Consider the following 15,618-nt stretch of genomic DNA (forward strand, 5'->3'; position numbering starts at 1 on the left):
GGAGTGGCCGAGCGCTTCTAGGCGCTACAGTCTGGAACCGCGCGACCGCTACGCTCGCAGGTTCGAATCCTGCCTCTGGCATGGATGTGTGTGATGTCCTTAGGTTAGTTAGGTTTAAGTAGTTCTAAGTTCTAGGGGACTGATGACCTCAGAAGTTAAGTCCCATAGTGCCCAGAGCCATTTGAACTACACTCAACTTCGACTTCAATGGGGATAATATTTTTGTCGAGTGCAATGAACACCCACTTCCCCATGGCCTCTAATCTATCTTTCTGATATACGTTCCACGACTTGCTAAATATCTCACTGTCAGAGGTTTCCACTTCAGGTTGCAGACAGCTCTTGGTCTCCCAAGAATAATTTGAGCGCAAGAACGTTCCTGGAGGGCAGTAAATTCGGAAACACTATTACGAATACTTTGTTTACTGATAAAGTTATGACAATCGAATTGTCTTTATACTGAACGCCGTTTGACTTCCCTTGCTGGATATCAACTGACGAGTGTTCATCAGAGCACCTCAAACTACCGCCTGGCCTAAAAATCCTCATGTGCACTCTACAAATACTCTGCTACTTTAGTAGCTGCTTCCTTTTTGTAGTGTACACCTATCTATCAAGTGGAGTCCTACAAATCCCAACACGAGAACGCCGGTCTAGAAATCTGCAGTCAAGACCGTCATCTCGATGAAGCCTTTGGTTTACACCTTCCACTCGGCTCCAAACCAAAGGATTCCGATCAACTTTGGGAACAATGCTGCAAACTGCGAGATCTGCTTGCACCCAATGCGCGAAGTCAGCAGTCTTACAACCCATGCGACAGGCATCAACGTGAACCACAACATGAAGACGACTGCATTCTGCACGCTCGATAGCAACATCTCGGATGAGGCCTCCCGGCAGACTTACCGAGTGCACATTGGCTTTCTTTCCAGCCCTGAGCGCTATTTGCCTAAGGGGCTACGTAACGCGCCTAACATTGGAGCTTCAAATAACTAGTAAACCCCTCCACCCGTGTGCCTGCTCGGACCCTTCTGAAGGAGCGGCCACCTGTCCACTCACAGGGGTAATGGGAGAGGCGAGGTGGCCATTCTCCACATTGGCCCTCCGCCTTGAGCGACGCGAACGCCTTACCACCTACCACTCACCCTGCTGTGAGGGCGAATTCTTGCGTCGGGTGCCTCAGAAGCAGAGCCCTTGGGCAAAACAAGCGACACCTGAGGTGTCCCATGCGACGCGCCAGCTTCGCCGCCGCCATCTAGGGGGCACATCAGTTAATACTCTGTGCTTTTGTGGATTCTTACGCGTAGTCTTCATGGGATTTTTTGCTTTCTATGCTTGACACACTGCAAATGTTGTATGAGAATTTGATAATTTTTTCTGCTAGATAGACTAATTACCTGAAAGCTAAAAGGTATTTGGGTTTTAAGTATGTGGGCAAAGAAAAAACGTACACTGTGCGTTAACGGGAATGTAAATATATGACGAATCTCTTTTAATGAAAACAGTTTCAGCTGTGGAAATGTCAGATCTGCTGAGGGAGAAAAACAGCGTGCAGTTGTTTTCTCGAACAAACAAATGATTTTTTTGAAATGTTCCCGCGACGCTTTTCCTATTCTTTCAGATTAGAGCAGTATGGGGAATTTACCATACGACCTTTCGTGAAGAACATCCGCCATACATTTTGGTTTGGTCGTTAATAACCTCTATTATCATTTTCAGTGTCGAATTTCCGTAAGGGAGACGCTCCCTCATAACCCCCACTTTCACCATCCAGGCGCCAAACAGTTCAGCATGTGGCAGAACAATCGCAGTTTTGGCGCCAACGTTCAAACAAATACGACCAATCGTGCAGACAGGGCTCACAAGAGAAGACGGCAAGTGCCATAACTCGATTTCCTGTGGAACTTCGCTCAGTGTAAGAGGGGTCAAAACAAGCAATCACGTGTCCCTTCTTATCCGCAGATAGTCATCCGTCAAGAGAAAACTATGGCCAAGATTTTCGACGCAACTTAGATGCCTTTTATCGCATGATAAGTCAGCTGAAACGTGGCACATTGGCTAGCGTCGGGGCTTCACATTTTTGCGCCCCGTGTTCGAAACCCGATTATTGTTTTTATTTTCTTTTTCATTTATCTACCCATGTACGTAGAAGGTTACTACGCGAATGTTTCTTGCCTAGGTAGGGGATACAAGGGTGTTATATTATTTTTAAAGTTGAAGCTGGGTTTGTCATGCATTTATTATATAATATATGTTTCTATGGTGTATCGCTGTCTGTTCGCTTTGAGAACTAATTCCCTTCCAGATTTCCTCAAGAGCCGGCCGGAGTGGCCGAACAGTTCTAGGCACTACAGTCTGGAACCGCGCTGCCGCTACGGTCGCAGGTTCGAATCCTGCCTCGGGCATGGATGTGTGTGATGTCCTTAGGTTAGTTAGGTTTAAGTAGTTCTAAGTTCTAGGGGACTGATGACCTCAGAAGTTAAGTCCCATAGTGCTCAGAACCATTTGAACCATTTCCTCAAGAGGAGGAAACCAGCTAAACAGGCCAGAATCGACTGAGTGCAAGACCTCCTTGCAGGGTGCAGAATAAATTATTATAGTTGCTAGCCGACCGAAACCCAATTCATAAGGACAAGTACACAACACCGCCATTGTTATCACCAAGACGCACAATTCCAAATTTTTCTCATTCATTTCTTATTTTGCACAGTCGTGTAGTAATTTTTCTATGGACATGGATGCATAAATGGGAATAAATAATTAAATAAATAAAACGATAATCAGGTTTCGAACACTGGGTGCAGAAGTGTCAATCCGCGACGTAGCCACAACTTTGACTAAACAAGTTACATGTTAAAAGGCACATAAAGTGTCTCGAAAACTTTGACTGTTTTTTCTCAGAAACGCTCAAGTATCTACGGATAAGTGGAGATAAATAGGCTCTTGTTTTGACCACTCTTCTACTGAGCGAAGTTTCTGGGTTCAAATGGCTCTGAGCACTATGCGACTTAACTTGTGAGGTCATCAGTCGCCTAGAACTTAGAACTAATTAATCCTAACCAACCTATGGACATCACACACATCCATGCGTGAGGCAGGTTTCGAACTTGCGACCGTAGCGAAGTTTCTGGGAAATCGGATTATGGCACTTGCCGTGTTCTCGTCAGTACAGGAATAATGTGCCAGGAGCGCTGCAGTAGACTTATTTGCCACAAATAGTCGTTTAAGGGGGGTAGGACGTCAAACGGGCCGACTTGGAGCATGAGAGGCACCACAGGACATTTCAATTTCCACTGTCTATACTTTTACAAATAAATTTATAAAACTTTGTCAGCATGGCCAGGAAGGATTCAGCATTCACACTCTTAGCAGTGGAAGTTGTAAAACATAACGAAATATTTTTTTTTTTTTTTACATGTGAAATTTCATAATTTAATAATGGCAGCATTTGTTGCTATAGGTACACTTTTCTTCATAAATAAGAGAGATTCTTCGAAGAATTTTGCACAGCATACAAAACATACTTAAAGGTGTATGAAACTCTAGAATTTTCCATATGTATTAAAAACTGTGGTAAAAATTGAGGTAATTAACTACAAAATTTGTGTTTTTTCTCTAAAGATGATGTTTAAAATACAACAGCTCATTCGTTTTTTCATAAATTAAATAAATTCTAGAGTTTCATGCACCTGTAATTATGTAATGTATGCTGTGCAAAATTCATCTAAGAATCTCTCTAACTTACGAAGAAAAGTGTACCTATAGCAAAAAAGACAGCCATTAGTAAGTGAAAAAAGATGAGTTTTCATTCGCAAAAAAAAAAAAAAAAAAAAAAAAAAAAAAAAAAAAAATTGTTATGTTTTCGAACTTCCACTGCAATGAGTGTGAATCCTGAATCCTTCCTGGTGATGCTGACAAAGTTTTATGAATTTATTTGTAAAAGTATAGACACTGGAAATTAAAATGCCCCTGTGATGCCTCTCGTGCTCCAAGTCGGGTCGTTTGACGTCCTACTCCCCTTAAGAAAAGAAAATCGCTTATGTAAATAACGCTTTAGCTCACGCGCATGACGGATGTCGATCTGCAAGCGCGCACACCCTCTGTTGCGTCCCGAAAGCGCTTCCCGACCCCGTTGCGCCGGCCTAAATCCCGTCTTGTAGGCCGTCGACCCAGTGCCGAAGACCTAGTTTTTGGCCGCTCCCGGGCGAACGACCCTTTTCCGGCGGCCGCCTCGCCTACGTGCGCAGAGTGGGCAAGGTTCGTTGACACGATCCCGGCCGACCCGTGACCCGCTTGGGCGGCAGCGTGGAGACGCCCGCCCCATTGGTCGCGTTAAGAGGTCGACGCGCTCCTGGGCGGCCGGCACGTGCTGTGCGCGGGTCCTCCCCTGTGGGAAGCGGCGCGGCCGGCGCGTGGCTGAGGCAACCGCCGACGTTGGGCAACGCCGGGGCGCTCACTAGCCGGCGCCCGGCGCCTCCTCCACATCGAGGTCACTGGGAAGCCGGCATTAGGCCACTGATGGAGCTGCCGGGGGCGGCTGCTTGACCCCGTGAGCTCGGCTTGTCAGTGAAGTCTTCAGGGGACGGGAATATGACGTAACAGTGCGCCACGGCAGAATGAAGAAATATATTTCGATTTCTCGGTTATTCTGATTGTGCTCCCTTTGTTAGACAAGTTCCAGGACAGGCTTTTATTTACTTTCTGAGTGTGTAGTACAAAAAGGAAAGAAATGTTGTCTTTATGTTACCTAGTTATGTGTGCGTCGTCGAAATGATCTCAGCCGTGTTTGCGCACAAACTCACTAGGTGTCAGGGCTGTTTAGATTAGATTAGATTAGATTAACTTTCATTCCAATTGATCCGCAGTGAGGAGGTCCTCCAGGATGTGGAACATGTCAGAAAAACAACAATACATGACAAATATTACACCTAAAACAAATAAGCTAATGTACCATTCCACAGGTCCCAAGTGGAATGATCGTCATTTTTTAATGAACACTATAAGAAAGAGTCATTTTACAAATACTAATGCACTGAATTTAAAATTAAAAAGTTTTTTCATTTATTTATAAGGTAATAAACATGTAAACAACTACTATAATACTTATTTACAATGAACACATTACTGCACTGAAATGGTGCAGAAGTTAGATTGTACTTTTACACACACACACACACACACACACACACACACACACACACACACACACACACACACACACTTACAATGAACACATTACTGCACTGAAATTGTGCAGAAGTTTTATATATATATATATATATATATATATATATATATATATATATATATATATACGTTGGTTTTACTGAGAAATTCGAGAAATTCATCAATGGAGTAGAAGGAGTTGGCCACCAATAAATCCTTTAGGCTTCTCTTAAAGTGAATTTCATTGGTTGTTAAGCTTTTTACAGCTGCTGGCAAGTTATTGAAAATGTGTGTTCCTGAATAATGCACACCTTTTTGTACAAGACTAAGTGACTTTAAATCCTTGTGAAGATTATTCTTATTTCTAGTATTGATTCCATGAATTGAGCTGTTGGTTTGAAAAAGTGATATATTTTAATGACAAATTTCATTAAGGAATAAATATATTGGGAAGCAGTAGTTAGTATCCCTAGTTCCCTAAACAGGCTTCTGCAGGATGTTCTTGAGTTCACACCACATATAACTCTTACTGCACACTTTTGTGCCCTGAAAACTTTAGCTTGGCGTGATGAATTATCCAATATGACATTATGGAATGAAAGTAAGCATAGTATTCCAGATTTTTCATTTTTATATCCCCTTTGTCTGACAAAATTCGCATTGCAAACAGAGATTTGTTAAGACGCTTCAGCAGTTCTGTGGTGTGCTCCTCCCAGTTGAATTTATTATAATGCTCCTCCCAGTTGAATTTAGCAACACACTATTTGGGTTCTTGGCGCATTAGTTGCGATGTTACAATGGATGCTGACTGTGAGCAAAGAGTGAACATGAAGTTCTGGATTAAGCCTGGAACAACCCATAGTGAAATGCAAGAATATGCAGGCGAGGCACTTTCAGGTAGTCACCTTTCCGAATGGCACAAAAAGTTTCGTTGAAGGCAGAGATGCAGTGAAAGACGATTCCATAGCCGGTCATCCATGTACAGCACATATGGTGCAAACGTGGAGCATATAGGGTAGTTATTGCAAGAAGACCATCGTGAGATATCAGAAGAACTTAAGGGGGGTAGGACGTCAAACGGGCCGACTTGTAGCAGGAGAGGCACCACAGGACATTTTAATTTCCACTGTCTATACTTTCACAAGTAAATTCATAAAACTATGTGAGCATGACCAGGAAGGATTCAGGATTCATACTCTTAGCAGGGGAAGTTAAAAAACGTAACAAAATAATTTTTCTTACGTGTGAAATTTCATCATTTTTTCAATATTATTGGCTGCATTTGTTGCTGTAGGTACACTTTTCTTCATAAGCAAGAGAGACTGTTCGATGAATTTTGCACAGCATACAAACCATACTTACAGGTGTCTGAAACTCTAGAATCTATTTAATTTATGAAAAAGTGAATGAGCTGTTACGTTTTAAACTTTATCTTTAGAAAAAAAATCATATTTTGTAGTTAATTATCTTAATTTTTACCACAGTTTTTAATAGATTTGGAAAATTCTAGAGTTTCATACACCTGTAAGTATGGTTTGTATGCTGTGCAAAATTCATCAAAGAATCTCTCTTACTTGTGAAGAAAAATGTACCTATAGCAACCAATGCCGCCAATAGTAAGCGAAAAAATGATGAAATTTCACATGTAAAAGAATTTATTTTGTTATGTTTTGGAACTTCCACTGCTATGAGTGTGAATCCCGAATCCTTCCTGGTCATGCTGACAAAGTTTTATGAATTTATTTGTAAAAGTATAGACAGTAGAAAATAAAATGTCCTGTGGTGCCTCTCCTGCTCCAAGTCGGCCCGTTTGATGTCCTACCCCCCTTAATTTGAATTGTGATGTGTGTCATAAGATCTTACGCGAAGATTTAGGGAAATGCAAACTTAATGCAAAACTTGTACCTCACACGCGGACAGAAGGACAGAAAGGGGAAGGATGAAGAATTTCTGCTGAACTGCTGGGTAGAGCCAGAAGTGATTCCACATTTCTGTCAACGGTTATTGCTGGAGATGAAAGTTGGTGCTACCGGTATGACCCTCACATGAAGTGTCAAAGTGCTGGATGGTGGAGTCCTGGATCACCAGCCTCGAAAGAAGTTACATGACAATCTTCAAGAACAAAGACAGTGTTGATCGCATTCTTTGATATTAAAGGAGTAGTTCACCATGAATATATTCCTCCAGTCACACAGTGTCCAGGTCAAACAGTGAATCAAACTCTTTACATCGAAGTCTTGAGACATTTGCAACAATCAATTGGACATCACCACCCTACTTTGTGGCATTCTCAGGACTGGTTCTTACTGCATAACAATGCAAGACCCCCTACTGCATTGTCTGTTACCGAATATCTGGCCAGACATTTTGTTATTGCCATCCCACATCCACCGTACTTGCCCGATCTCTCGCCTTGTGATTTTTTCTTGTTTCCACAAGTGAAAAGGTGACTGAAAGGAAACCTTCGTCAGGATATTGCAGACATCCAATGGGCTGTGACAAATGAGCTTACATGCGTCACAGTTAAAAATTTCCCTGCTTGTTTTCAAGACCTCCAGAAACGTTGCCAGCTGTGTGTAGAGCACCAAGGGCACAACTTCAATAGTAGCTAGGATCATTGCTTGGTTAAGTACAATTTTCGATTTCTTTTAACAAATATGTCCTGGATTTTTTCTAACAAATGGAGTACATTATCTTGAAAGAAGTCTCTTTCCCACCTGAGGCCTTTTTTTATTTGAATTAAACATGCTATGAGTACCTCACTTAATTGGAGTTAGATAATGGAATGGACAACGGCTTAAAATCAAACAGGTTCAAATTCCATGAGGGCTGTTATTATTATTAATTTTTGTGCCATGGTCTCATCAGCTTAACCAAAGCCTGTCTCCACAATATCCTCCTATCTTCCAGGAGAGTTCTTCCTGAAAGTTTCACAGGAAAACTTGTGTGAAGCATGAAGCTTGAAAGGTAGGAGACAAGGTACTGGTGGAAGTAAAGCTGTGAGTGCGGGTCATGAGTCGTGTTTGGATAGCAGTCAGTACAGCACTTGCCTGCGAAAAGGCAAATGTCCCGAGTTCAACTCTTGGTCTGACACACCGTTTTAATCTGCTTGGAAGTTTCATATGAGTGCAAACTTTGCTGCAGAATGAAACATTCTTCTTGCATCTTCTGTAAAGTTTGTAAAGTAGGGGCTGGTCATGCCTGGATAGCACATTTAGTATCATCACTGTCAGCAATAGTCAAGTGCCTGGGTTTGAGTTGTGGTCCAGGACACAATTTTGATGTGTCACTAAGTTTCATGATAGTGCACACATTACTGCAAAGTGGAAGACTCTTTCTGGAAATTGACATATTCTCTTCAGAGATGCAAGTAAAATGGAGAAGACTGTCATGGACAAACTTTTTAAATAATTTTTAGCACTATACCAGAACGTTGCTGTACATTTGAGAGCACCAACTTACAACCACCCATGAAATTGTAATAAATTTTGGTGTTGGGATATGGAGACTGCCCAACTAACCATACAAATCTGGCCACCACAGGTTATTAAACACACATGCTATCCAAACTATTTTTCTATTACTGTTAGTTTCTTTGATAGTATGTAAGCAAATCATCAGTTTATGCTTATCCATTATGGATATTTTAGAACCATGACTGTATATTGAATGTAAATAAAAAAAGTGACTGGTTGCAGTTTTGTTTAACTTATTTACATCATCAGTTAATATGTTTCTGCTGTCCTTGGAACAAAACTGCCTGTGGCTGATATGCAGTTCGTGGTCTAGTGGTTAGGACTGATGCAGCGAGATCCTTGGGTCCTTGGTTCGATTCCCGGCTACATCAGAGATTTCCTCTACTCCGAGATTGGGTGTTATCATCACTTCATTTCATCATCATCATCATCATCAACACAAAATTTGGTGAAGTGGTGTCAAGCAGAAAGGCTTGCACTAAGCACCCAAACTACATCTGTTGGGGTATCTTTGCCAATAACACCATAATGATCATTATCATGATTATTCCTCTAGCTGAGTCATAGATGCTACCATATGCTTGCCCACAGTGTGCAAGAAAAATATGTGGGTCTTCATCATAGTACTTACTGAGGTCTGCAGATTTAGGACTCTGTCACTCTTTCCTGTGTATGACAGCTTGTGCTATCTTCCACCTTAATAATGGCTTTCACTGAAGGTTTTTTTCAACGAATAGGACCATTCTCTTCTAAGTTTATTGATAAATCTTGTCTACAGCAGATTCTCATTTTAATCAAATTTAGTACTTATATACGTGTGAGCTGAGGTGAGAAAAGCCATTGGGGTAGTGATATGCACATATGCAAGTGGCAGTAGTATCACGTACACAAGTTAAAAAAGAGCAGGACATTGATGGAGCTGTCATTTGTACTCAGGTGATTAATGTGAAAAAATTTCCGATGTCGTTATGGCTGCACAATGGGAAGTAACAGACTTTGGCTATGGAATGGTAGTTGGATATAGATGCATGAAATACTCCATTTCGAAAATCATTAGGGAATTCAGTATTCCAAGATCCACAGTGTCAAGAGTGTGGCAAGAATACCAACCTGCAGGCATTACCTCTCACCACAGACAACGCATTGGCTGGCGATCTTCACTTGATGACCGAGAGCAGCGATGATAGTGTAGAGTTGTCAGTACAAACAGACAAGAAAGCCTGCACATAATAACTACAGAAATCAAGGTGCGACATACAACGAATGTATCCATTGGGACAGTGCAGAAAAATTTGCCGTTAATGGGCTATGGGAGCAGACAACTAATGTGAGTGCCTTTGCTAACATCATGAAATCGCCTGCAGCACCTCTCCCGGTGGGACCCTACATGACTGGAAGACAGTGGCTGGTCAGATGAGTCCCTATTTCAGGTGGTGAGAGCTGATCGCAGGGTTAAAGTTTGGCACAGCCACTATGAAGCCATGCACCCAAGTTGTCAACAAGGCACTGTGCAAGCTGGTGGTGGCTCCATAATGGTGTGGGCTGTATTTGCATGGATTGCACTGGGTCCTGTGGTTCAGCTGAACTGATCATTGACATGAAATGCTTAGGTTTGGCGACTTGGAGACCATTTGCAGCCATTCATGAATTTCATGTTCTCAAACAATGATGGAATTTTTATGGATGACTTTGCGCCATGTTGGGCATTGTTCACAACTGGTTTGAAGAACGTTCTGGACAATTTGAGCAAATAATTTGGCCACCCAGATTGCCTGACATGAATCCCATCAAACATTTATGAGACATAATTGAGAGGTTATTCATGCACAAAATCTAGCACCGGCACCATGTTCGAAATTATGGATGGCTATAGAGGCAGCATTGCTCAAGATTTCTGCAGTGGACTTCCAATGACTTGTTGAGTCCATGCCACATGTAGTTGCTGCGCAACACCAGGCAAAAGGAGGTCCCTCACTATATTAGGACATATCACATGATTTTTTTCCATCTGATCATGTAGAATAAATGTTTTTCTGAGATAAACTTAAGAATGTGCAGCAACCTGTATGGCATTTCTATCTTCTGCAAGGTCATTCCGTGGTTATGGATGTGACATTTGTACAGTTGACCCTGAAATATTTTAATAAAGAAGAAGAAGAAGAAGAAGAGGAGGAGGAGAGACCTGACCCTTAACAATATACAGCAAACTTTCATATATCTGTCTTCTATTTCAGTATTATGAAAAGGATAGTTGCTACTCACCATGTAGCGGAGATGCTGAGTCGCAGGTAGGCACAAAAAAAATACTGTCAGAAAATGAGCTTTCACTCAAAAAGGCCTTTGTCAAAAATAGATATCACACACACACACACAAACGCAACTCCTGCTATGCAGTCCCAGATTCCAGGATCCCATAACACACATTGCAACTCTTCCCCTCCAAGAGCTAAAGCAACACCACCTCAAAAAACTCTCCACCCTGCTCACTTCCCACTCCCTACTTGGACTACCATTATCCACCACCTCTACAAAAACCTTCAAACCCCGTCCGCCCTACCCATGTCCTCTCGTAACCAGCAAGCCCTGCCTCACAGATCTGCTACATTTACCCCACCCTCCGAAACTCCCTCCCGCCACCACACAGAGTCTAGAACCTAAACAGACCCTAAATATTGTCATGACACCTTCCTCCAAAAGCCTTAGCCCCACAAAAGTATCAGTCCTTTCCAAAGACCTCACCATTTGCCCCACTCCCAAATTCAATTGTGCAGACCCAGTTAAAGACCTTCTCTCCTTCTCCCAGTCCCTACACTGAGACACTTCTTCGCCACCAACCCTACTAATCAGGCTCAACCAAAGACCAATGTTTAACCCTGCCTGACTCAGTTCACTCCTCCATCCAACTGTGATCCACACCCACCTGCCCCCAAATCAGCTCCTGTTAACTTTCCAGTATTTATTAACCTTGAACCTTGCCTCACCATTTTCCCCAAGTCCCTCAATATCCAAACTAACCTTACATCTGCAGAAAGAACTGTGATCCACCACCTAAATCCTGATCCTGATCTTATAATCCTACCTGCTGAAAAAGGCTCCACCACAGGTGTTTTGAACTGCAAGGATTACCTGACAGAAGGTCTGTGCCAGCTGTCAGATTCATCCACATATAAACCCTGCTACAGTTACTTCACTCCCCCCAGAGTCAATCTCTCTCATCACCCCTACCATTCCTTGCACTTCCTAAAGTCCATAAACCCAACCATCCAGGATGCCCCATTGTTGTCAGTTAATGTGCCCCCAATGAGAGAATCTGTGCTGTCGAAGGCCAACACCTTCAGCCTATTACCCGCAACCTATCCTCCCATATAAAAGATACCAACCATTTCCTCCACTGACTCTCCATAGTTCCTGTTGCTCTACCATATGGTGCCTTGCATGCCACTATTGATGCAATCTCCTTTACCACTATTGAACACTACCTTTTCCAACACCTGATGGATTCCAAACCAACATCCTCCTTCCTAATTGCCATGACCAACTATACCCTCACCCACAATTGCTTCTCCTTTTCCTACAAACAAATCCAGGGTATGGCTAAGGGCACCATCCTATGCCGATCTATTCATGGGCCATCTAGAGGAATCCTTCCTAAACACCCAGAATCCCAAACCCCTCACTTGGTTTAGGGTCATTAATGACATCTTCGTGATCTGGATTGAGGATGAGGACACCGTATCCACATCCCTCCAATCCTTAACACCTCCTCCTCCCTTGGCTTCACCTGGTCCTATTCAGCCCAACAAGCCACCTTCTTCGATGTTGACCTCCACCTCAAAGATGGCTACATCAGTACTTCTGTCCATATCAGACCTCCCAACCACCATACCAGGAAGTCCCTTCCATACAGCACAGCCTGGCCACACATAGCCACCGCATCTATAGTGATGAGCAGTCCCTCTAAAAATATACTGAGGGTTTTGCTGAGGCCTTCGTGGACCATAATTACCTCCCACCCGTGTACAAAAGCAGATTTCCTATGCCCTATCTTCTCAGTCACTCACCACATCCCAAAGTCCCACTGTCTGGCCACAGAGCAGCATTCCCCTCATACTACCCAGGACTGGAGCAACTGAATTACATTCTTGACTACCTCTCATCTTGCACTGAAATGAGAAGTGTCCTACTCACTATCCTTCCCCCTCTCCCACTGTGGTATTCTGCTGCCCACTGAACCTACACAATGTCCAACCCCTTTGCTTCGTGGCTCATATCCCTGTGATAGACCTAGGTAGAAGACCTGTCCCATACATCCTCTCACCATGACCTGCTCCAATCTGGCCTGTCCCATCAAAGGTGGGGCTACCTGTGAAACCAGTCATGTGATCTACAAGCTAAGCAGCAACCATTGTGCTGCATTTTACATTGGTATGACAACAAACACACTGTCTTTCTGCGTGATTTGCCATTGACAAACTGTGGCCAAGAAACAGATAGACCACCCTGTTGCTGAGCACACCACCCAACACTACATTCTTCATTTCAGTGACTCTTTCACAGCTTGTGCCACCTGTATCCTTCCCACCAGCACCAGCTTTTCAGAACTGTGCAGTGGGAATCCTCCCAGCAATATATCCTATGTTCCCTTAACCCTCCTGGCCTCAACCATTGTTAATCATTGACCTTACCCATCTATCCCCTTCTCTGTCCCCATTCCAGCACTGCCCAACCCTGTACTCCACCAACGCACCCAGTCTTTTTACTTCTTTCCTTTTCCACCCCAACCCCCGCTCTCCGTCTACCTCCCAACTGCACCTAGCTGTCCTACCCACTCTCTACCTCATTCCTGCATGCTCCCACTAGCAGCACTTTACCATCCCCACCCCTACCCCGCCCGCTCTCTCCTTACCTCCACCACCCGGTTGCCTCTCCCATCATGTGCTGCTGCTCACAGTCTGGCTTCAGATGCCAGAGACTTTTGTCATGTGTATGTGAGTTCTTTTATGTGAGTATGTATGTATATGTTGTCTGTTTTCGACAAAGACCTTGTTGGCCAAAAGCTCACTTTTCGACAATCTTTTTGTTGTGCCCATCTGTGACTCAGCATCTCTGCTGTATGGGGAGTGGCAACTATCTGTTTCATAATACTGTTACATTCCATCTGGGATTTTCCATTGTTTTATCTTCCATTTCAGATGGAGAGCTGGATGATTGCTGGTCAGTACATGAGGAGTAATGTGATTGAGTCTCTTTATTCAGATGTGATTGGTTTTAGTGACACACTGCACAGTCATGAAGCCCCTCTATTGGCAAAAATTGGATGTATAACCAACTGTCCATACTGACATAATGGGAGATGAAAATCAAACTCGGTGACTGCAGGCCTGCTCATGTATGAAGTGCCTGCTGCACGCATAAAACAAGTAGTTGTTTGGCAGTATGGAAAGTTGGTTACAGGTCCAGTTTGTGCCAAAAAAGGAGCCTGATGACGATGCAGTGACATTGAACATTATTGTGTTTTGATGGATCTCCTGTAATTTCTTAGCTTTGAATATTAACCTGCCACAGATTTTGTGGCAGGGTTGTACCATTGTCATCTGCTAAATAGTAAGAGGTGTGCTCATAATGCAAAAATCTGTTTTGCACTTATAAATTTGCTTATCTGCACAGAGCACACTGCAGTAGACGCATAGCAATAATAGCATGGAAGTTCAGAGAGCACTAAAAAAATTTTGAGAAGATCTGTGAAAATTTTCAGACTTAATTTTATAGTTTTGCAACAAATGTTGTGGCTTAAACCTTCTATTATTTATAATTCAATACAAATGGCATATTATAGTGCAAGTAGTTGTATTTGTAAACTTTTTTTCTTATGAAACTAGTTATGTTTACAGATAATGTCTATTGTGTTCCAGTTGCTGAAGCCACCTGCTCACACCATGCCACCAATCTCTCTGCTGTGTGCTCCATTCTTACGTGCTTTAATAGTAACAAAGTCTAGGTTCGTATCAGTGTTATTATTTTTATCATATAGTGTCTTGCAATCAATTTTAATTATATTATGAACATTTATATAGCAAGATTCATTGATACATCCTTAAACATTTTCCACATTTGTGCCTCATCAGTGTGTCTCTGGCACTGGAAGGCAGTAAGTGTGTGCATAGTCCAGTCAGTGCAGCCCTATCATCAATATCATGTAACCCTGAAGACGGTTTGCCCCCTCCCCTCCCTTCTGTCTTCCCTCTGCAGCTTCCTTCACCCATGTCTTTGTAGCCTCACTCACTTTGTGTCTGTTAGTTTCTGTCTTCTACTGCAAATAGTTCAGTTTTTTTAATCTTTTCCTGATTTTTTATTATGAATTACTTCTTCATTATTTAAGATTATTAGCATTTAACCAGGCCAAATCTATTCTTAGTTTAGCAATAAAGCTTGCCATTACCATTTTACTTCACAAGGTGAGGTCCCCAGGGGTGGGATCGACTTTCTGAAACCGTCTATACGGTGATGTAGGCTAGGATCCTAGGGATCACACACACTGTGACAATTCATCCTGGTGGGCTCTTGTTTGAAGGTAAACCATGCAAGAATATTTCGTAATTTTGTGTGATGTCCTAGACACTTAAAACTGGCAGCTTTAGATTTAGTGGTGTAGTAGCACAGTGGTTATCATACAAGGCTGACATGCAGAAGGTCGAGGGTTCTGTTATTGTCAGGCACGTCAGATTTTGTTATTTTTAAATAGTTATCAAAATGGCTTTGATCATTTTTTGTTCATTAATGAGTTGAAATGTAATTTTTTAAAATTTCTAACTCTTTGTCATGTCATTTTAACCATCGTATTAACTATCACATTTACTCTTATTTTTTTATTACTAGCTTGTTTTCTTTTTTTGCAGTTTCAATATCTGTGCATGTGATATTTATTGTTGTTGTATTAATTTTGATTAAATTTCTTCTCTTTGATCACCTAATATTT

General features: G+C 42.4%; 1 protein-coding gene across 1 annotated transcript in view; it reads left to right on the forward strand.

Annotated features, from left to right (window-relative positions):
* Positions 1-15,618, forward strand: part of LOC126473133 (WD repeat-containing protein 75) — a 195,330-nt gene that overhangs the window by 165,519 nt on the left and 14,193 nt on the right. Inside the window, exon 14 of the mRNA XM_050099988.1 lies at positions 14,555-14,640. Within this exon, the coding sequence (XP_049955945.1) occupies positions 14,555-14,640 (86 nt within the window). The remainder of the gene's footprint in view (positions 1-14,554; positions 14,641-15,618) is intronic.

This window comes from Schistocerca serialis, chromosome 4, assembly GCF_023864345.2.
Source record: "Schistocerca serialis cubense isolate TAMUIC-IGC-003099 chromosome 4, iqSchSeri2.2, whole genome shotgun sequence".
NCBI classification, from domain to species: Eukaryota; Metazoa; Arthropoda; class Insecta; order Orthoptera; family Acrididae; genus Schistocerca; species Schistocerca serialis.